At 38.2% G+C, this 24102-nt stretch overlaps 1 protein-coding gene across 2 annotated transcripts in view; it reads right to left on the bottom strand.

Annotated features, from left to right (window-relative positions):
- Positions 1 to 24102, bottom strand: part of RRAGC (Ras related GTP binding C) — a 159338-nt gene that overhangs the window by 126120 nt on the left and 9116 nt on the right. The window contains exons 5-7 of one of the 2 annotated variants that reach the window (XR_012677269.1): positions 23407 to 23549; positions 21816 to 21964; positions 16929 to 20801 (exon numbers count right to left, since the gene is read on the bottom strand). Coding sequence is in view for 1 of the 2 variants with exons in the window: in XM_075173847.1 (XP_075029948.1) it covers positions 20650 to 20801; positions 21816 to 21964; positions 23407 to 23549 (444 nt within the window). In the remaining variant the exon portion in view is untranslated. Of the gene's footprint in view, positions 1 to 7093; positions 20802 to 21815; positions 21965 to 23406; positions 23550 to 24102 lie in introns of those variants that run through there. The other variant, XM_075173847.1, reaches the window with a different exon arrangement.

Genomic DNA, 24102 nt, shown 5'->3' with positions numbered 1-24102 from the left:
AAAAAAAAAAAGTAATCAATGAAGTTCAAATCTTAAAGACTCATGCTAGACTTGAAAATTCTTATGAGTGCACTCATAAGTTTAAACAGTAGATTCTTTATCTTCCCCTTTGAATACTAGATGACTTTTCCATACCAAAGGATACAGATCCCAATCAAGCCCACGTTTAGTACTTCCCTCCCCCCAACAAAAAAACCCCAACTATCAAACAATAAAAAATGAGATTTATTTAGGTATTTATTTTTAAAAGTTCATGACAATTTTGATAGGTCTATTCAAGATCCTTACCCACTTCTCTCTCAGAATACTTCTGATTCAAACACAAATCAAATTTCAAATTGATAAACAAAAGAAATAAAAAGAAAACATAGCCAAAAAGGGGAACCATCATTGGAAATTGCATACCAAACTGATATTCCAAATCTTGGAAAATTTTCATTTATTTCCTTACACATGCCCATTTAAAAGAAGATACATTTCAGTGCCTTTAATAAGGACTTCTGATAATGTACAGTTTTCATTGGAAAACAGGAACAAAGAGAGACCATGAGACTATTTCTGTTTCCTCTGGTTTAGACCCTGACCATCTGCTGTCATTACAGCTCAAAGTACATTTAATTTCCTTTCATAATCTTTGACAACATGAATCACTAACAGTATTTGAGTTGAAGAAACTTTTATAAAATATTACAATCAGATCAATAGCATTAACACATTTGAACCTCTAAGTTCAACACAGTGGAAAACACAATACTTCTTTATTGTATCAGCTGTCTGGTCATATATAAATCATCTGTAACTAAAACCAGAAGTATTGAGAGTACTATTTATCCAGAGTTAGCAAAAGGAATTATCTGACAGTTGAAAATGAAAAACCACTAATAAGCATTACAGTGTATTGAAAAGTTTAAACAATGTGATTAAAGAAACTTTTGCAATAATAAGGAGTGTATGTGATTCTATTTTACCTTGCTAACAAAATTCCTCTGGGATTTCTTATTCTGTTATACAATAACTAAACTGGAATATTATGTTAAATAAGTCTCACATTCTACCTGTATTCAGAATATATTTAAAATTAAGAGATAATGTTCTTTCAGTGTATTGCACTTCACTAAAGCATTCGTATTTTCACTCAAATTATTTGCCCAAAGCAATAAACAGAACAGAAGGAAAGTCAAAAAGCCCTAACTAATGCCTTGGCCATTTAGAGGCTTAAGAGATGCACTGTAAAGACATTTAAACCATCTTTTATAAAATTTATTTTTAAGAGATGAAACAAGGAATTCTTTAGAAAGACTGAGTAGAAAACTCAGTGAGGGAATACAGTGAAGACATGGCAGAAAATAGTGCGTTTACCATATCTCCTGCTGTAAGAAGCCAGTAACAAAGAAAAGCATGCAGTGTAATCCTTCAAGAAACAAACAACATTGAAAAGGAAAACTGCAGCACAGGTAATAATTACATTGCCTATACTGTTCACTTAGTGACTAGAGAATTAAAACCAAACCAAACCAAACAAACAAATCAATCAAGATGTGCCTGGGAATATAAGAAAGAGCAAAATTTGTCACTTACCTTATTTGCTGTGGTCACCGGTGATTAGACCCTATTAAGTAACCAAAATGTTATCAAGATACAAAAATTAGACTAGATGATTGTCTCTGCAATGCAAGGTCTGACAGCAGCCCCACCTCATTTGCCTAGAAAACACCACACTTGATAAATACTGTATTCCCAAGTTATATAGAATTACACAGTTTCTTTATATTTGCCTGGGTTTTAAACTGTATTTATGTTCCTTATTTAATTTTATTTAGGGCACTATTTGCAAGTATTCAATGATGAACAAAATATTCCAATAACTGCTTTTACCTGGTGCTGCCAACATGCCATTTGCACCGCACCAACCAGCAGCTTCACTACATCTGAAGCAGAGACAATTACTTAATGTATTTAAAGTTTAAATCCTTGAATTTAAAGTTTTCCATAAATTTCTTCAGTATGTGTATTGCAATCTGCAAATCACTGGCAAGTATTCTGACCATACAGCTTGCAATTTACTATTTATCAATCAATAAGCCCAGACACACAAATACTTTCTATCCGAGTATAATGCCCCAGTAAGTTACCATTCCAAAGCCTGATAAAATTTTCAAACAAAACAAAAGTACACAGACAGAAATAATATTTTCCAACCTCCAAACCATTAAAATTATTACCCAATACTATTTTAAATACTTAAGGTTCAGACTTGTATGCATCTGAATTGGCATATGCAGTCCATTCGCTTCCATAGAGTTGTAAGGCAATGACGTAAATTCATAAAAATGCATCCAAATCTAAGTCTTCATTTTGCTCCAATTTTAAGCTATATTTAAACCTAGCCACAAGGAGGTCAAATTCATAGTTCTGTATAACTGCTTTTTATGTCAAGTAGGTTGTCACAGGAACGTATGAGGGTGTAAGTTTATACTACGTTTCAAATTCATTTCAGCTAGACAAGGCAAACTAAAGTCTCAGACACTCCACCCTTTATACTATCTCTGGTTTAATCCCATCTCGACCTAAGTGCTTTTCTTCAAACTATTCCTGGATTTAATACATTTCAAATACAATCAATGGAGGAAATGAGATGACAAAAGCATGTGTCATGACCACTAGGTTTAGAAAACAGTCTCCTGAATCTCGACAGCTCATGTTTCCAAGCAAGACAATTAAAAATCCCAAGAACCCATAACTGTTGTTCCTAGCATCATTGTGAGCACAAATAAATTCTATTGTTTTGGTCATGTACATAGGCATAAAGAACCACACATTCTCCTCTTACATCTTCAAAAAAAGGAACTATAAAACTCAAAAGAACCATTCAGCAATAAATTTACAAGTGGGACATAGGAGCCTAATTCCCAAATGCCCTACTCAGTTGCCAGTCAGCTCTGAAGGGTACCTGAATGCCCTGTGTATCTAAGTTTCCACTGGGCAAATTCCTAAGGCACTTGAATTCCTGCCTATCAATACTGGCTATAGTGAATCTTCTCCTTGCTGTATTCTGGATGAAAAAAAGACTAACCTGCCTCGGTTGTTTAACGAAGTCAGGCATCTGAAACCTTAACAAAGCGGAATCTTAAGCCCATCGTTTTCTTTGGCATTTTCTATTTGCTGGTTAAAACAATTTGGTAAGCAGGCTGTTGCAGATCCCAATTTTGGGCACCGCATCTTTTCTCTGTATGGTACAATGAAAATGAGATGCTTAAGACTGGACTCCCCACGTCAAAATCAAGAAATGTGAGGTAACTGTTTCCAGCATCATCACTGGAAAAAGGACAGCATATTATGTTGTGCCATAAGACGTAAGAGATGGGAACTACAATGCTGAAATAACAGCCTACTGTGTAACCTAGCTTTTTTTGGTCTTCCCTTCCCTGCAGGCCTCCCATGCTTCCATTTAACATCAAATTTTGCTCTCTTTATGAACAGTTATAGATACAGATATATAGCTAAGAACCCACAACACGGTTAAGAACAAAGGAACTTGAATGCTATTCAAACTTCAACAGGCTTTTGGATATTACAACAAAGAATCTGCAAAGTTATGAGGTGACCAAGGATGAATACCTTTATCATTACAAAAGAGGAGTTATGTGGCAATCACATTACACAAAGATGCTGAACCCATCAGGAATAAAAAATGAGCACAAGGTAGAAAATTTTTAGAATTATAATTCCCGTGCTGTCACTATAATGATGGAGAGCAGCACCAGAATATTCATTCTAGTAATGCCTTTCCTAGGCTAATAGGAAAATATTATTCTAATGTTGAAAATTAACATCCTGCCCTGTCCAAGTCAGAGAAATATTTTACAAAACAAAATGTCAGAGTTGCAGCAGTTCCAGAAGGACATTTTCTTATTCCACAGAGAATTGAGGCTGGTAATAATGATAATAATTTTTATCGTAACAACGACAACAACATTTCGTACTGAATAAGCTGGGATGCTTTGTGCCCTCACAGAAATGCACGCAGCCCGATAGTCTTAATGTTTGATCCTGAATATGTCTGTCAGGAAACAAGCGCAAGCCTTCAGCAGCCAAGGCTGCCTGATTAGTCTCACAGTCACTCCAACGAGCTATCAGCTTCTCAGCGTGAAGTTCTCCTGCACCACTGCTCCAAGCCTCTAGGCAAAGGATTCTAATAACGAGTCACAGTGCCGTGACTGAGGCCACACTTCTGCTCTGGTGAGCTGCTTGCTGAGAGGGACTGCATGCTCCCTCATTATCATTTTACAGCTTTTTTTCTTTTTTTTTTTTTATTTGTTCTTTTGTGTTCCTTTTCCTTCTTCCAAATGCTTGGTGCATTTCAGTGAGAGTACTTGGTGCTACCACCAGGACAGAAGCCATATGCTCATGTTTAATAACCTTCTGGTGTGAGGTAGTCATAAAACTTAAGGCAGAGTATTATGCAGAAGAATAAGGTAAGATACAGTCTTCTATAACATCCTAATAAATAGATGTAGACATCCTCCTTCCAACCAACAGAGGTTACAAAGGTAAAATATTTTACACATTTCTCCTTCATTGACGGTATTATGCAGAATTAAAAATAAAACAAAAAAGGTGACTCACTTATGTAGCTCCACCCCAGCAGCTCCACCTCCTACCTATATTCTCATGCACCATTGGGAAGACCAATTCCTTTAGAATTTGACGAATGTTACTTAAGCCAAAATGTAGTTACATCAGTTACATCTTCCACGTACACAGAGCGGTACTAATTTGCCATTTACTAATCGTCTGGCAACATCCAATTCAACAAACGTACTGGACAAACTTGCCACCGGACTTAAAATTTTTCATGCTATTATGCCACTCCAATAAAATGCCCCACTGTTTTGGAACATACCTAGATCACAGGCAGTGTCATGTGGTGTTGCTACTACTGTTTCTTGTTCGTTCTTTCTGTAGCTAGAAACTTTTTGTTATTTTAATGTTCTTTACCTAAGGCCTAGATCTACTTGAGTGCTAGCAAACTTTATCATTACTTTTCTAGAGAGGAAGCATGATGGTAAAAAATGAAAAATTTGGAATATGCACATACAGTTCTGCTCGACTGAATCCCCAAAAGATACAGGGAAATGCATAAGTGAGATAGAGCAGATAGAAAATGGATAGCGTGACTACTCTATCATGTCAGGAACGTTGATAGTCTATCCATATGCTTAAAACTGAACGGAGGGAGGAGCTACAAATAATCCTCTACAGAGCTATGTACTTATATATGTACCCCTTGTTATTACAGTATCAGACACTAAAAAAGAAATCCAGTGAAAGTAAAAGTTGGGAACTTCAATAAAATTGCAATAACCATTTCCTATTTTATCAAGACCTACATACAGGATTCTGTACAGGATTAGAACAACCTGAAAACCAAACTGACCAATGGACTACAAAGACCCATAAGGCACATACGTTCCGATCCATTGCAGAGTCAAACATCCATGCAAAGTACACCACTAATCTGAAAAAAAAAGCCAGTGAATCTCTCCAAGTTCACCTCCAGCTTTTACTTTATAACAAAATTTTCTGAAAACAAAGTTTTTTCAGAACTATACATGTGGAACATTCACATACAGTGTCTGTCTTTGCTCAGCCTCCTCTCTTTTTTGTGTTTGCATTTTTTTGTGTCCTCGCAATTAGACAAGAATAAGGCAGAATCCACTCAACTCCCTTACAATAATGGCAAATGGTGCAAGTCCTTTCTTTGCCTTGCCAGCTAAGCAGGGAAAAAAAAAAAATAGAGGGCACACATTAGAATTAGCATATTTTCTCATACAGAGAAAACAGACCCTATCAGCACTGTTATTGGAAAGAATAAAAAATGAGAGGAGAGTGTTAAAAATAAAAAAGGCTTAAGTTAGTGATGATCTCAAACGAGCAGTATTTTTGTGTAATCAGAGAACAGCAGCACTACAGAAACACTGAATATGACAGCACAACCTCACATCTCCCCTAATTTTACATGATTGGAAACCTCAGGTGTTTCAATCATGCATCCTTCCTTGGGACATAGCTACGTTTAAATCAATCAAGCTTACTTTAGCTGACTTTTACCTGCATAATTTGGATGGATCCTAGCATGTTCCAAATACATGAATATTTTCTCCACTTCCCTAACATACACTGCAACTCCACTCTGCTGTCACAATGTTAGCGGCGTCCAAGTGAACTAGTTTAAAGATAGCTCAGGTGTATCTACGTAAGCTGCAGTCACAGAAGCCATTAAACTTAGATATACCTGTACACATGACATTTCCCTTTTTTCTTCACTTAGATATCAAGCATACCTTCACGCTAGCAGCACATGGCAGTGACCTAAAGGGAGTAAGCTTCACAGATAGAAAACGTAAGAAAGCAAAATCAAATGCATGTGGGGAAAAAGCCTTGAAACAATGAGTTTCAAGTCAATCAATGCCGAGTGTGCCTATCCTACACTGACAGTGTTACAACATTGATATTTTCAGTATGACTTTTCTCACGTTATCTATATAGCATTAAAAGGAAGAAATATGGGAAACACATTAGCTGAAAAAGATGTGATCCGCTTGGTAAGTCTTGCATCCCACATCTGTGAGAGCATGTTGGTCTGCAAGGTACACAGCTGGACCATGAAATTCAGAGCTTCATTTAAATTCACACTGTCTTTATGGTATTTTCAATTAAGTTTGAGAAAAGGATATGCTTTTACTTGGCATTTTGACATTTTGAACAAGTATCATTTGAAAAAGGCCCTATCAGAAAAAAAGTAGAAAGAACGCAACACAAAAGAGAAAAAGATTATCCAATTTTTGAATGAAGGACTCTGCTGCACACATTGAAGCGAAAAATCACCTTTCTGTTGCCTTGAAAACAGGTTTTCCAAAAACGAAAACTCTCCCAACTACTCTTCCATTCATTTACTTTTGACAGATTTCAGGGATTCTCCTCTCTCTTCAAACACAACTGCTTTCACTGTCACTACTCCTGGTGACACATCCTTCTCATACAAACATAGCTGCACAATGAATAAACCTTACTCTTTCTCCTGCTCCTTGAGTTTTCTGATTTTTTTTTTTTAATAACAAATAGCTCAGGTGACCATGCATTTCTGAAAGTCAAAACAAATACAGATTTTGAAGCTTTTTAAGAATGTTACCAAGCCATCTACTTGGTTGGAAATATAATTAAATTAGGTAGCCTTGAAAATTCTATAAAAGCAAATAACTTAATAAAGTCAAATGTAAACCTCATGATGGGTTTTTCTTAACCTCAAAAGACTCTTATCTGGCTTTTGATTTTTTTAAGTGAACTGACCATCCTACTAACCTCATCCTACTACTTGAGAAGCTGTGTGACCTAATTGCACTGGACTTCCTCTACGTTTAACTTTTTGTCCCCAAGAGTTCTGTGGTACAATTTTGTGTAAAATTATAGTTAACTTATTCACTAATAGATTCATGTGTTCTTTAAGACTGATATGCTGTGAGCCATTTCAGGCTAAACTAAGTTGACAGACTGTGTTAAAGCACAATACTGTCATGCAAATTGTGATCTTAACACAAGTGCATGTGACGGATACCAATTACTTTGCTCCTTTTCATAAAAAGTCTGCATGACATAGGAGTTATTATGAATGACTGATAAGATCACTGAATGCTTTACATCATGATTTTCAAACGTGATTCATCCTTAATCACGGCGTAAGCATAACTGCTTATCTATCACATTATGACCTGTTGTACCCAGGAGAGGCAGATTAAGCTAGTCACCTCCTAACCAAAGTTACCATCAGACTGTGCTAATAGTCACTTACAGAAACTGGCATCTTTCAGAAGCATTAACTTACTAGACCAGAAAGTTTTTTCCAGAAAGCAATTATTTTAATCAACGCTAAATAAGATAAATTATTATCCCTTAACAGTTGTCTTTAAAAGCAATTAACTAGACAGTTGTTTCTAAACACCCTAAGATCAATGCTGCAGTCAAAAGGAGGGCACTGCTTGTCCAGTGTGCCACTTAATGAGAAAATTCCATTTTCAGTAGTTCAGAAGGAAAAAATATATTTGTAAAGACATTTAGAAACAAAGGAAACGCTGTAAAATTTAAATACCTTCATCACAATTCAGAAAACTGTAGAATAGATCCTTCTGCCTCTCTATACTTAAACACAACAAATACCAAGATCATGTTCTAGGTTGATTTACTTATGAATAAAGATAAATGCCAACTGAATAGCAAGCATTGGACTCGCTCCTTCCTGCGTTAAGCAGCTGTATCTAACAAAATAAATGACAGACGTAAAGAAACAAAAATTTTAGTTTTATTACCAATGAAGAACTGAAAACTTCAGGAAGTTTTCACTCCACACCACTGATGGGTGATTCCTGAAGATTTGGTTTTATTAAGCTGTTGTTTGGCAATTATTGTACAACTTATAAGAAGTTATAAAGCCCAAAACATGGTTAAATGTCTGACTTATAAGTAATGACTTGGGCATTCAAAAAATGCATTGGAGTAAAAAGCATAAGCTCGGTCAGCCTACACGTCCCACAAAGTTAGATTTGGGAGTCACTATTTAGAATCTCGGCCATAAGCTACACATGTAATTTCAAGAGGGCCCTGGTGCATACTTCAAAACATATATGCGAAAAACCAAACAAATCACAGTTCTACCAAATTACATAAATTTACAATTATCCAATAAATCAAAGGTTTGAGCAATGCGTGTGGCATGGCACTCAACTATACGTCCTCCTATTGTCCTCCTATAAACACATATAAACCAAATGCTGACTTCCCATGCAAAGAGCCATGAGCATTCATTAATATCCGTAAAGCACTTCATAAGTTTTAGAAATTATTAAACTAGCCAAAACGGACATGTAACATATGATCAGTGTTTCATTTGGGGGCTTTCAGGGGTTTCCTCTGGTGGGTTTTTTGGGGGTTTTTTGTGTTTGTTTGTTTGTTTCTTTTAAACAATGCTCACAAAATAAACAGATTTTTGCATTGCTGGCTTTTCTTCATGTAAAGTGTATGCAACACTCATCTTAAAAATTAATTCACAATAGTCCATTTAAAGACAATTCTCTACACAAGTTTCTTCTGAAGACTTACTTCATCTAAAATCAAATTTGCAAGATGAAGCCAGAAATCTTTTGGGGAAAAAAAAAAAGGGAAAAAAAAAAAAACAGAGGAAAAAACCCACTCAGAAAACCTTCTTGTATGTCCTGTGCTCTAACGCATTAGAAATACTGCAAGAACATTCCCTCAGTATCTTTACTATACTCCCCACGCACTTGTGGCTATAGTCAAAAGACTTAAAGAAGTTTTTAATATAAATGAATTAAACAAAATTCCTATAGAATTAAGTAGATGGAAAAATACTACTACAGCTGTGCCTGTTAGAACCATGAGAGAATTTTTCTTCCCATGATAAATTAGCAGTTTTTTGATATAATGAAAAATGTATTAGGAAATATTTTCAATTCTCTGAAAAAAGTTAGTACTTATTCTCCTCCTGCCCAGTAGCAGAAGAGGCATCAGCTCACAGTTGTTCTCAGCAGGTTTCTAATGATATAGTCACACATCAACATTTTTGCTCATAAACGCTTAAGTACATTGCAAATATGCAAACATGTAAAAACTGTGACTATTTAAATAAACTTTCTCCCTTACAGCTCTACTAGACTCTTTGTGTAACAGATTCTTTAAAAGAGAACAAGACAGCCATCTAGAGGGCAAGAAAAATAAACTATCTTCAGATCACAAGGGAACACTGAATGACCAATTCGCTCACTGTAAGCCAGAAAAAAACCCGACCAAATAGATGTGAGTCTAAGTGAGAAGGATCCACGTTACTGTTACCCACCAGGGAGTTTATTTTTACTTGGTAATTCAACATAACTCACTTAATCAATAACCCTGAACCCCAAAGGTGACATTTTTCTCCTTTTAGGATGATAACTTACACAGAAAGTACATATTTTTATAAAAGCAAAATGTTTTTCACTATACGGCACAGAAGTCTAAAAAATTAAAAGCACTGATCCGCAAATAGGACATCTTTATGATGTCAGTTCTGTCTAGCTTCTTAACTACATTACTGTACTCATCATTTCCTTCTCCTGTACTGACTGGCTCTGGCGCAGAAGAAAACAGCACAAAAAGGCAGCTAAACTGGCAGTGAGCTTCCTTACTACAGGTATCGTAAAACAGCATTCATGGCCATAATGCCCATAGCAGTTCATAACTGGTAAGTTGTAAACCTTCACAGTAAGTCATAGAAGTGGGAATTCCAAACGGAGCATCTTTATAAGTAGCTATTTCTTGGTACATCAGAGAATTGGATCAATTTGGGGATTACAGACCAGTGGGAAAGGACTCTGGGTAATTCTTACTGTTTACTCAGGTCAATTCCTGGCACTGGGAAAGCTTAATGCAGTTCTATTAGCGTAGCTGTTTCGGAACAGATGGTACAGATGAAGAAAAATGTGCAGAAGAACTGAATTATCATTTGAAGAAAGTACAGAGAAAAATCTTTCTAGAGTTTTGATTCAGATTGGGCAGAAGGAAGATTGTGGGGTGAAACAAATAATTAATCAGCAATGCTTTTCTCTCTCTGTGGACCAATTTCCTTTTTGTTGGTCTCATTTTCTACCCTACCAGAATCTAATTGTTCTTAACGTAGCCACTGTGACCACTGCAGGCCGTCTCTTAAGCCTATTATGGGTACCTGGCATATTTTTCATTGTATAGGGACAAATGCATACAAAATTCTCTCACATCTCTTGCCATTTCCACAATACGGAGTAAAGGTTTTGAGTTGTCACTCGGGAATTGGGGGGGTGGGACATTTAATTCTACTGTGTTCTGATTTAGGAAAAAGTCTACAGAAGACTGTTCACACTGAAGTACCTCGTCCACTAGATTTCTGGAGGAGCCTGAGACATTTTACACCTTTCCTTTGTTTCATATCCGACATGAAGCGCAGATGGGGTGCTTACTGACACCAGCAAAAAATAATCTTTGAATTAAATCCAAAAGTGTTCTTTAAAAGATTCTTTACACTGGTCTTCTAATGATGACCTCTTCCCTAATTTTGCAATGGTTTAAACTGGCTTTTCGATCATTGATATAGCTATAAAAAGCAAAACACGTCCTCCTAACCCCATTATGATGAAAGCTTTAAATTTTATTATTCCTTTTTAATGAGAAGAAGTTAAATTCCCTCAGGAACCATAAAAGGTGGGTTTTTGATCTATCAGCTAATGGAAGCTAGCTACAGAGTCATGCCTTCAGCAGACAGTCTGATAAAGGGTATACCTTGTACTTGGATGACAAGAGAAAGATAGATGTTGCCCATTATTGTTTTTTAAAAAATAAATTCTTTCATTTTAAACAGGACTATTTTAGGGGTTCTTCTGTTGTTTGGTTGTTGGTGGTTTTTTTTTCCTTCATCTCTTATCAGTCTTTGAATAGTATTTCAAAAATCATGTACCATCAACCGAAATTACAAGCTCAGACCAAGACACCATCTTAAGATAATTGTCTGTTTAACATTTAGATCATCCCACACAAAGGTAACATTTCTGTTCATCACTCTGTAGTTCAGAATTGTAATATAACCCCTGCTCTACACAATGTCATTTTCCAAAAGCCGTTAACATCAGTATTTGTATCAAATGCCATCAAGGTTATATATATTAAAAAAAAAAAGGGGGGGGGGAGGGTGCGGAAGGGGAGGGAAGACGGCAAATCAGATCACGTTCCAGGTCAAAAACTGTCTGGCCTAGCACCTGGTTGATCTCCAAATGAGATTTCAAAACCTGACAACTGACTGCAACAGCTCAGAAGATGGCTCTGCACAGTAAGCACTAATCAGCCTGGGAGCATGTTTTTATCCCAGTGAGTTCCAGGTAACAGGTATGTGACATGTGACAAGAGCTAGCCTTGAGACACCGGGGATTGGATTCTTTAGTCTGGATCTTGCAAACACTCCACTTTTCAAATTCCTCAGCTGTAGCTTCCAGCATTTTTCTAACCTCCTGTTTAAACACAGATTTATTTTAATTGGTCCTTTTCCTTCTGAATGGTCCCTGACTGCTTTTCTTCACTTGCCTCACCAGATGTCTGAGACGTAAATCAAGATAATTAGTTCTGAATTACCTAGCTGATTGCTGAAAAAAGTGACATTATCTAAGGTAAAAAAGTGACATTATCTAAGGTAAAAAAGCAGGAAGGGAAATTAGAATCTTCTAGTATAACACACAAATAAAGGACAGAAAGGAAGAGGGCAGTCAGAACAGTCTTTTGTCCTCCATCAAGTCCATGAGGCTAGCAAATGTGGTCATACTCCCTGCTACCAAAGACAAATCAGTTGCTCACAAACATAATTAGCAAGCCTCATTTTGTAACAATTAAATACCCAGTAGCACTCTCTGACTGCAGCCTCAGTAATCCGAAGAACATGACTGACCATATCTTCACCATCAGTAGAAGAAAGCAAGCACCAAATCAATCTTTAGAAGGTCTCATCAGTGCTGAACCTGTTTTCTCTGTAACAAACTACAAAAACCTTTACAGATTTGGTCTGGCTTAGCTTGACCGATTTATGAATACTAGCTGTGAATGTACTTCTATAGAACTTTGTGTTTATGTTGTAACAATGTCTTAGCTAAATAAATGGCAACAAAAAAGACAGAAAATGAATTTGCATACAGTTGGTACTATTATAATCCAAACTAGAACTTTTGAAGACACTGATCTCTTAAAAGAGCAAGAGGAAAAAAACCTGCCTAAGTTGCATCGCTAGAAAGACAGACAGCTCACACGGAAAGTTGTGCCAATCGTTCCCCTCAAGTGAGAGGTGGGTAACAAGCTATACCTGTGTGCGCTTGGTATAGAATTTAAGTCCAGGTCAGTGGACAAGGAATTAAGGACCTTTCTTGACTTACTACCAGGCATGCTTTGTACCCAGTGTTGCATTCTGTATTTCACTGTATTTTGGTGGGGTTTATTGTTGTACATATTTGTTGTATTTTCACCTACAACACAGGTTTGTTTTAATGAGTCTGCTTCCAATTTACTCAAATTTGTTATCCCAGAGCCCATATGAACATGTTTTCTGGATAACTCTTAGACTTGATGAAGCAATGATATACAATTAGTAACTGTAAGACAGTAACCAGGTTCTGATGCTGACGAGCAAATTATTTTAAAGCCAAGTCTTTCTGTACTTGCACCAAGCATGATTACAGAGAAAGGCTGCTGTGGCACAAGCCTAGTGACTATGCTACTTTTGCTAGTTGACATGAAGTATCCTACTAGGTAATCGCTTTTAATTGTATAGTATGTTACCCAATCATTCAAAGAGATTACATTCTCGGTACACACAGAGACTGGAAATAATGAGCAACCTGTTTGTCACCTGGGACAATACTGGGAAATTGTCAAGCATTAATTACATTATAAAATATAAAATGGTCTATTATTTCAGTGACAAGTTCTATAAATAGAAATACAATTTGTTTAAAGGGCACGGCTACCAGTGTCAAACAGCAAGCACTCAATACCTTCTGTATAGTTCAGTTCTGAAGAAACATACACCAGATAGACTATATTTCAGATTCTTTTCCTCCTCATCTGTTTTTTCCTCCATTGTATGCAACTTTTACAGTAGGAGTTGGGAGGAGGGGCAGGTTAAGATTCTCAGCTGTGTCAGTTAACACTGAAGACAAGTGAAAAATTACTACAAAAGGCTGCACAAGTAATTCAGTAACTGCAGAAGTAATCCCAATCCAGGCACACACTGTTTGGAATGCTCTTATGACACATGGAAGTCCTCCCCTAATACTTACACCTATGAACGGTTCATGATGGTATGCGTTCAAGAATACACAGAGGGAAATGTTTTCTAAATGATGCACAGAAATCTTTAGCCCAGTAAACAGTCAATATTCATGTCATGGAAAGGACTGAGGTGTTGTGGGTATTTGTTCATTAAAGTGAAGGACGTGCTTTGCAATTTGTATTATCACTAAATATTTAGGGTTTGGGTTGGGGGCTTTTTGGGTTTTGAGTGTTTGGGGTTTTTTTATTTGATACAGCTCACATTCTTCTTTCTGGGATCAATGCTGCCACCGCAACAATGAAAAATAAAATGGTAGTACCTTTATTTACATTTCTAAAATATCATGAAAACTGTTCCCCAGGCAGGACCCAATCAATGTTATAGACTCAAACTATGCCACTCTGCTTGAAGCTATAAAAGATTTTTTTTTTAAGAAACCAAGAAATTAGTAGTGTAACGAAGTAGCTAAAAATGCTGTCACACTTTTTGTTGTATATGAATTGCACAGCTGTGGAGGTACAGTAAGTGCCTAACGTAATGACATAATGAGTCATAACTGGAGCTGGAAGGCTTATTTGCCCCTAAGTGACACAAAACCAGTGAATTAACATCAAAGTAGGTTACATCCAATATAAGATATATTGCTTCACTTCACAGCAAACTCAACTGTGAAATGATGGAATATTGATCTATTCCTCTGTGAAATAATGAGACTTGAATTTTTAAAAAGCACATCTTAAGTTATTTGCTGTTTCAGTGACATTTATTTTCATGCTGAATACATTATATTGTTATAAATTCTTTAACTAATATTTCACCCCAAACACAACCATCTGGACAGTGAATCATAGAAACAAAACAGTAGCTGCTTATGCCCAGAAAAATTACAGCTTTCAAAACAAATAGGAGAGCAGAGTGCGAAGGAGGAAAATATCCAAATTGCAAAGTAGAACTTTGACTGCTATTTAGAACCACAAAAATGCTTGTATTTAAAACAAAGAAACTCTTATACTCAAAAAACAATCTACTTCCTGACTAAAACTGGGAAAAACTTACAAATTTAAATAAAATCGTATCAAGACTATGCAATCTTCTCTGTGATATGCCTCCCCCTCCTAGTTTTACAAGGTCCGCATTTTTATAATGGTGCCATTAATAAAGCTGTGCACCTGGAGATACACAAACACCCACTAGCACCATCTTTACATGGATTTCAGAGCATACCCAGAAAACAAGTTAGGGTTAACTTAGGGTTAATTAAAAACGAAGAAATTGGTATTTCTTTCCTTCTCATGCTTAAAGGATACCTGTTCATACATTAAGACCAAACTGGGCAGCAACATACAGCTTTGAAGCTCAGGAGCAGTGAAGAATGACAAGTAATTCTTAAATCCAGACAAAAGTGCAGCTAATATAGCCACATGTTAAGAAAAGCTCAGCAGATTTGTTTGGTTCCCAGTAAACTTCGGCGATCTAGCCTTTAAAACAACAAAGTTAGTTAAAAAAGAGATATACGCTTTATTTTGCCTTTCATTTTAAAAAGTTATATACACTTTATTTTGCCTTTACTGCTTGGTCCTGTGCAATGTTTACACCAATATGAAGCTTTATTCCTAACAGTAATCAAGCATTTACTTACTTACCTCACATTCCCTTGGGGAATAATAGCAAACCACCTACACAGAGAAAAAAGCATTTTTCTCACTATTTTTAAACACATCGCACACTACAGACCACACACCTAAGCCTGGTGGTCTTACCACCGATTTCTCTTCAGCGATACTGCATTTTGAACCGCATATATACTGCAAATTAGAAAATGTTTCTTCTGTTGCTTATACTCTTCAACTAGCGGAGTCAGAAACACCTTGCAGCATCACAGAGCTATTGGATGTAAGGAGCCCCTGAACGTCATCATGTCCAACCGCCCTCTCAAAGCTATTGCCAACACTAGATCAGGTCAGCCTTAGCTTTTCCTAGCTGAAGCTTGAAAACATCCGAGGATGGAGACCCATAACTCTCTGGGTAATCTGTTCCAAGTACTGCATCACCTTCCCAGCAAAGACTTTCTTCCGTAGTATCTAGTCTGAACTGCCCATGCTGCAACTTGATGTCACTCCCCCTCATCACACCATCAGCCACTATCAAGAATTGCTTGGCTCTGTCATCTCTGTACCTCCTCTTTGACGGTCCATTTACATATACGTGATGAGAACAAATGTTGACGTTTAAAAGGGTATCACGTAGTTGCAAAAACGAGGTGAACAGTCATATTGAAAACAAGGAAATACAGTAATAGTTCTAGACATGGAAAAATACTCTGCTTATAACACAAAGGAAAAAATCCTAACATGATGGATCTTGGGCAACAAACATTTATTCTGCACTTGAATGAACTGACGGGAGGACAAAATCCTATTTATCCAGACAATATAAGAGAACTTTACCAAATGTAAGTTGACTCAAAAAACAATCCTGCATTCAGAAAAGGCACCTCTAGGACTCCTTTTTAAAGGAGACTTCTCTCCTGCTACCCATTTCCAACTCTTAGGGTAGAAACAAATGCTGGGAAGGCAAAGCATAGTCGGAAAAGGAAAGGAAGGGAGACAACGGCCATATGCACAGTAGCAGGAGTCAGTGGAAATGTAAAGCAAGAAAAAATAAAACGCTTTACCTGGGATACAGCAACAGCACTTGACAAAACAGACAAGTTGAAAGATGACAGTTTTCCTCAGCTGCTCTGTTCTGAAAGTTAACTCAGTCTTCAAGGAAAAACTACAAACACTTCTGAACTTGTCCTACCGTACAGCAGCAAGCGGATATATATTTGTCCCAAGTAAGACCTACCTGAGACAGAAAGTGAAGACGATGGCCTTGGGAAAGAAAACGTTTTTTAAAATCTTCTTGTAGACATGTTACAAGAGTGCCACCTACCGCGAGTAGGTACTCAAAGCTGAAAAAAAACCCGCACTAAGGGGAACACCAAATCTTTCGTAACTGAGAAAAGACCATGCACGCACAGGTGTCGGGCGGTACATACTCAGACTGACCGGCAGCTCCCGAAGCCTGTCACATCCCGCACTGCGAGGACCGGACGGAACCTTCCCAGTCTTCAACAACGCGGCACGCGCTGACCCGCGCCAGGCCCAGCGCCGACACGCAGCGGCCCCGCGGGCGGCAGCGACGGGCGCGGGCTTCCCTTCAGGCGAGTAACAGCGCGAGGGGCGCCCTCGGCCGCGCCACCACGCGCGCCGGGGTCCCTCCCGCCGCGCCGCCTGCCGCAAAGCCCGCCCGCGCCGCCGCGGAAAATAACGGAAGCGGGCGGGAAAACGCCCGCTCCGCCCGGAAGCCGAGCGACAGTTACCTTCGCGCCATTTGGGCGCCCCCTACTGCCTGGGCAGCCACCCGCTCCCGGGCGGGGGCTCTGACAGCGCCCGCCATTGGCGCCTCAGCGACTCTTCTCAGCGCGGGGACGAGGCGCCTCGCAGGGAGGCCGCCACGCGACGAGAGTTCTCCCCACACTTCCCTTCCTGCTGCATGAAGGCAAGACCCCGCCCCGTGTCGCCCCACGCTCACAGCTGCTGTCCGTTGGCTAGGAGTGAGTGATTCAGTTACGCGTGACTTTTGGGGAGGTCTGAGAGGAAGGGAGGGAAGATCGATCGCTCTGCCAGCCAAACGATAGGCAGATTTAAATCTTCAGGACCGCAGAGAGACGCCATCTTTTATTACTCTGCCCCTTCTTCCCAGGCTTGGCCTTTCCCTCCTTCCCTTTCCTGTGCTACAGCTGGCATGATTGTCAACTGGAAACCTAGCCAGTGATTAGCAACCATCTGGTGCCAGACACCTCGAAGCTCTGAAAAGTATCTTGCGCAAGGGGTTGCCTTAGTCTTCAACAGAAAGAGATTTTATTCCTCCTGCCTGCAGGCTAGTCGCCTTTCCCCCCATGCTCTCCCCTGTCTGCACCTTTTTTCTCCTTAGAAGCACACATCCTCAGTTGTTTGCAAAAAAGACTGCAGGTTCAGAGGAAAAAAAAAAAGGCAGAAAGGTGAAGCACTAATTGATGGTCTACTTTACAATTTCAATCCTTTTATTGGAGAGACTATGATACTGCCTTCCCTTATCTCTAATAGGATCTCTCCCTACAGCAGGTCAGCACAGGAAGGGGAGACAGGTCCCTGCAAAAGGGAGAAAATAAAGCATAATCCCTATCCTTCCCTCTCCCTCCCTGGTAGCATAAAGATTCCAGCAGAAACCAAAAACTGCTTCGCTAAAGCAGCAACAGGTTAAGTAACACTCTACTTGAATTGATTGATGTTAGGAAGGACATTAAGACTAGTTCTAGTAAATGAAAGAAATACCGTGCTCCTTACCAGAGACAAATTTAACATTTAAAGCTAATATTTTTCCGGTAACAGTGAAAATAACCAGTATGTTTTGAGATGCTACCATTAACCTTTAGTAAATGCAACCATTCAGGAGTGAGGTAATGCTGACAAAAAAAAAAAAACAACACGCACCAACAAAAACCCAAAAAAAAACCCCAACCCAACACACACACCAGAAGGCAGAATTTCAGAACGCGGCCTAAGGCTCACCATTAATCAAAAGAGAACAAGTCACTTTATCATTTATATGCCTTTAAAGTTAGAGTTATCTTCTGAAAATTGAGTTTGGAGTCAGTTTGGAGTCAACTTTTAATTGAGAGAAAAGCTAAGGTTGACTAAAATTTTTAAAGCCTCACATGGGAAGGTGGTATTTAACTTTTTCTAAAAATACTGTGAAGATAACATGGCTTTTTAAAATTTGCTTAAACATATAGGCCTTTATAGACTTTTGTTGAAGTATCTCTCTCTCCAACAGAAACAACAGTGTTACAGTTTTACCTTTTTTCATTTTATTAGCACAAAATCATGTAGAGTGAAGACAAAGAGGTACATGTGCACTTAGAACATGGAAAACTAACTGCACAAATGGGAATGATTTCTTCCTTCCTGTGATCTTGCCAATTACCTCTCCTGTCACCTTGAGTACTAGAACACCGTGATAAGAGCTTGCAAGCTACAAAACCCAATCTTACAAGCCTGCAGCACTTCCATAAAAAAACCCTGCAGTTCCATTACCAAAAAGGGGCTCAGCCTAGGTTCAGAACTACAACCGCTATTAAGAGAACTGAACTAGAGCACTTGAATTCCCAAGTCTCCTGCTGACTGTGGTAAATTTTGGAGCAGATCCTTTATGTATTTAGTATCATACAACATCTTTAAAACAAAGGAAAAACATTTACACAGTATGTGCATACACCCTAAAGTTAATGCATGTATATTCATTTTTACATAGTTCAATGAAAATCCGTTCTACAAGCACAGAAGCAATCCTGTGGTTATTTCTGACCACATAAATACATCAGTTGCAGAGATCGCTTACAGTTACAGATCTTCTTGCAGAAACTTTTATAGTGGCACTTGTATAGTCAGTTGGTCCAGTGGCTTCGCAACACCTATACACACATAGGGACAGGTAAAAAGAAGCAAGATCTTTATGGGCCAGTAGCTGAGCTTACTGCATAGCAAGGCTGATGTACAGTATGACAGCTGCAGTAATAATACCAATACCAATAAATTAGATTAAAACAATTCAGATATACTTCCCATAGTATGAAAGCCAGCATTCACAAAATCAGAAAAAACACTATTCTACTCAGATTGCATGGCGACAAATAAGAAGGTGTTTGCCACAGTACAGAATCAACACACTTTCGATGTCCAGTATTATTAGTAGGTTGTGGCACACTGATATTTAATTGCCATGCAAGGATAATGCCTCAGACATTTTCCTAGGAATTCTCTTGATTATCAGTCAGAGGGTAGAGAGACATCCACCATCAAAAGTCAGTAACTGTCATTTCTTCGCTTGGGAATAGCTGAAAGTGGTTGCTTTATTCCAACAGATGGCAGACATTTCAGTTTAGTTAGCCATGCAGTTGTTTTGTGAATAGGATTAATCACACAGATTTATGACTGATGTTTTTGCAAAAGAGAGCAGGTAGTTTATTTCTGGTTTTAATACTTCCCTTCCATCAAAGGGGGCATAGCAAGAAGCGTGGTCTGAAAGCAAAGTATCTTAAAATGAAGCTCCAGGTCAGCTCTCCAAACAAACATAGAATCACTAGAACAGAGCTCTACCTTGCATCCACTTAACAAGTACAGAATTCACAAGAATACTCTGAGCACACTGGTGAGAGCAAGAACTACTTTACGGAATGATTTGCGAGACCAGCCTCACCAAACAAAAAGCCTGAGTTTCTCAAGCCTAAATAACACCACCATCTTTTTTCTTTTTTTTTTCCCCATGACAAAAGGGTAAACTTAAGCAAAAGTGGATATTCTACAGATTAATTAAAAAAAAAAAAAAAAAAGGTGAGCAGCTGACTATTCAGTGTTTCACGCAAAACTCAACTCAATAATTCGTACGTTTTGACCAGGCAATCCGTCAGAGAGAGACTGTTAAAATAGGACTCCAAACTGAAAAACCACTGCACTTGCAATAAAACTGGTTTCAAACCGGCATTTCTAACTCCACTGGCCTCAAAGTATTTTTACAGTAGTTTCAGTTGACCAACATGAGTTACAAGCTGCTATTCCTCAGTTAGCGCCACTCTTCTCCTGTGAAACATACTTCAGGCTTTCAGACTACTCTTCTCTTGTTCCACAAAACTTTGGAGTGAAGAGCTGACAAGTCTATCCAATGTCTTTAGTCTTCCTCTAGACTGCATTCCTAGGTGTGCCATTGTGAGTCACTGCTTTCATATTTGAGGCGCTGGATTGATGGTTGCAGATCCTGTGGGAGGCAACACCTACTTCAAAGACTTCATGAATGGCTTTGCGGAAGCAATGAAAATTGTAGTCTATCAAACCTGTCAAGAAGGAGGGGGAGGGGAGAGGAAAAACTGTGCTCAGCTTGGCACATTTACATAATCAACAGAGCTTCAAAATAAATATAAAATGTTTTGTGTAACGAACAGCTATTTTGCTACTTTTTTTTAGTATGAATTTGGATTCAGAAGATTTAACAAAGTTTTACTGATGCCAGTATTTATTTAGACTGTCTCAGTTTTTAGAAAAAAGAGGTACTCATTTGGAATGCAAGGTGTATATTCATAATTAAACAGCAGGTGAGGGGACAACACAAGACACTACCCCCAAAAAACATGCTAGCACAGCACGACCATCACTTGAATGTTATCTGGCACTTTATGCTATTGATAAATATCCTAACTGTGGTGAGAAAAACTTTGAGATCAAATATAGTACAGTTATTAAAAGAACACATCTGCTTTTTCTCTTTTTAAAATGCCAAGGTAAGTACTGTCGCCATGTAAGTCGAATACTTTGAAATTAGGGCCTATGCTGTCATTTCTGCCCCTTAATATATGCAAGACCATTCATACTATCATCTCCTACAGGTCCAAGCAACTATATAGTTGGTTAGACCTGCAATGTATTAAACTCTTTGTTCCAAGTTCCTACCACGTAGCCTACCACTGTTGATTTCTTCAGTCGTATGTTAAAAAAATTACATCAGTGCAACATGTGATAGACAATATGGCTATTCACAATACAGCAGCTGTCAAGCAGAACATAATAAGCATTACTACTCCATTCTACTGATTCCACTATAGCAGATGGTAGTGACACAGGCATATGAGCTACATAAGTCATTTCAGCAGGAGGACAGTGATTGAAGTGATGATTCACAAGAATAAAAATAAGACCTCTTTATACATATCTCTAGGATAGGAGAAAATTCCTTCCAGAAGAAAAACAAATTTAGTTACACAAAAATCAAGGCGACTTGTAAAGTCATTTTAATATTTTATAGTTGATAAAAAACATTAGATAAAAGCCATTCAATGGGGGCAAGTCCTTACCTTTGCGCTCAAAACTCTCTTCTCTAAGAATGCAAACTAATGCCAAAAACTTTGTTACTTCCTTTAAGTACAGGACCGTTGTGTTATTGAGCTTGATAATTGCCATTGACTCTTTATCGTAAGCACTTCCAGTGCCATCTTCCTTCAACCTAAGAAAGAATGAGTTAACCCAAGACGTAATCTAGTAAGCACGCATATGTAACTTCAAGACAAATACCCGTTAAATGCAGTTAGCAGAATATTACTTATACTGAACAATGAGCAAGTGAAGAACCTGCAATGCAGGTCTTAACACTATCGTAAGATCATTATCACACCTTAAGTTTCTCAGGAAAGCTAGATCTGAGTCTGGCTAGAGTCTGAAAGCTAGAAACAGAGGAGAGGCCTTCACTAGATACTATCTATCTCATATGAGCAATTAAGAGCAAGCTATCAGCATGCATTCTTTTGATATCAAACTAAGAGCTGTGGCTGTTTAGTCGATAGTGTTTTCAGCTTACAGCTGAGCATTCTTAATGGACGTAGTATAGTACATTAGTTATAGCGTAGTTTACCTTCAAACCAGAGAGTCACTGCTACTCACTGTCTCACTGAGTTTACAGTGCCACAGTAAGGTATCAAGTGACTGGTTTGAAGTTTTTAATGCAAAACTTAATGTAGAAATGTCAATGGAGTGACATCTCAGCAGAATTACTTTTCATAAATAAATACAAAGGCTTCCTTAGTGAGGCCGGGACGGAAGGGGGAGGGATGCAACAGGGAGCAGGACACTCTTTGGTCTTAGGCTGAACCAGCCTGCATTTACAAGAAAAGATTAGGATGCTGCTTTCTATCTGCAAGTTATTAGTGTTAGTTAAATTACTGTAGAAGCAAAAGATGTATCGCAAGCTACTTCTTAAGCACTCATGAAAAAACAAACAAACAAACAAACAACAACAACAAAAAATAGTGACACAACCCTGGGTTGACCCATCAGGAGACAGACCATTAAACATTGCGGTATTTCTTGGCAGCCCTGTATTTTCCAGGCTACAACCACAGTTCTAAAATAAGTTACTGCTTCTCCAAAGCCACTTCAAAAATCCATTGTGAAGTATAATTCAGCCATAAATTGTGAGAAACAGGCACTATACGCATCCCTCAGAGAAAGTCAGCAAGAGCCAAGTTGACCTCGCAAAAGCTATTCTGTTCAGATAGCAGCAAGTCTCAAAGCAATGTGACTGCAAGTTATGCTTACAAGCTATGGCATGCTATCGACCCCAATTATTTGCAGGTATTAACATACTTGCACCCACCATGCCAAACAAGGCACAGCAGTATTTGTATTTTTCATGAAACACTTGACTTTTACAAATGTCAGATGGCTGTCTAGGGCCACGAGTGAAGGGAAACAGAGTACAAATGCTCAATCCAGCTGCCAAATCATTTGGCTTTATTCTAGTTACTTACAGAACCAATGTGCTCATCAGAACAATCTAGCTGGATTGGTCATAGCATCTTACTGGATAACAAAGCTAGCACCACTTGCACAGTTTACAACCTATTCCACAACTTTTAAGGACTTTTTTTCCTAAGAGTATTCATCACTTACCCATATATACAGGAAACATCTATCACTACATCAATCATGTCACAGCACAACTCATATGATTGCATGTCCACAGGGGAACTGTCTGTTGCAATGTAGATTTTGCTGACTACATCGAAGAGAAAAGCTTTTTCAATGCCTGAATTCTTCAGAAAGAGAAAGAATTTGGATGAATTTTTAAAATAACTGCATTTTTTAAATCTCAAGTAGAATTCATACACTTTCACATTCTTAATAGCAGAAAATGGTTTAAACATAACCAATTTAGAGGCTTAAGACAGAATCAAGATTTAGAGCATACAGTTTATAAATACAATACCCCTGTTGCCATAGTACATATCAACATCACCTTCTAGTTGACAAAAATAAAGCTGGGGACTCGGTTAGAATTGTTTTTAGTTTATTATTTACCAGATCATAATTAAGGTTACATTTTACTATGCTTCCAGAACCCAAATTCAGCAGTTTTCCTCTTCTGTGTTTCTATTAACTCCAGAAGAGCCACACATTTACATCCACCTGATGGACGGGGCTCAGAGATGAGTTACTTCATAGTAGCATGCTGACACTTAAACTTTACGCTTGTAGTATCTTGGCAGTTCAGTTTCTGTGTGAGGCAGTTGCCATGTAGTTTAACATGCAGAGCAAATAAAAGTCAGCTTCTAAACTTATGACTCCATGAAGGGTATCACATTATGG

The sequence above is a fragment of the Calonectris borealis genome, chromosome 25 (genome assembly GCF_964195595.1).
Source record: "Calonectris borealis chromosome 25, bCalBor7.hap1.2, whole genome shotgun sequence".
NCBI lineage: Eukaryota > Metazoa > Chordata > Aves > Procellariiformes > Procellariidae > Calonectris > Calonectris borealis.
This window is presented reverse-complemented; position numbering and strand designations above follow the sequence as displayed.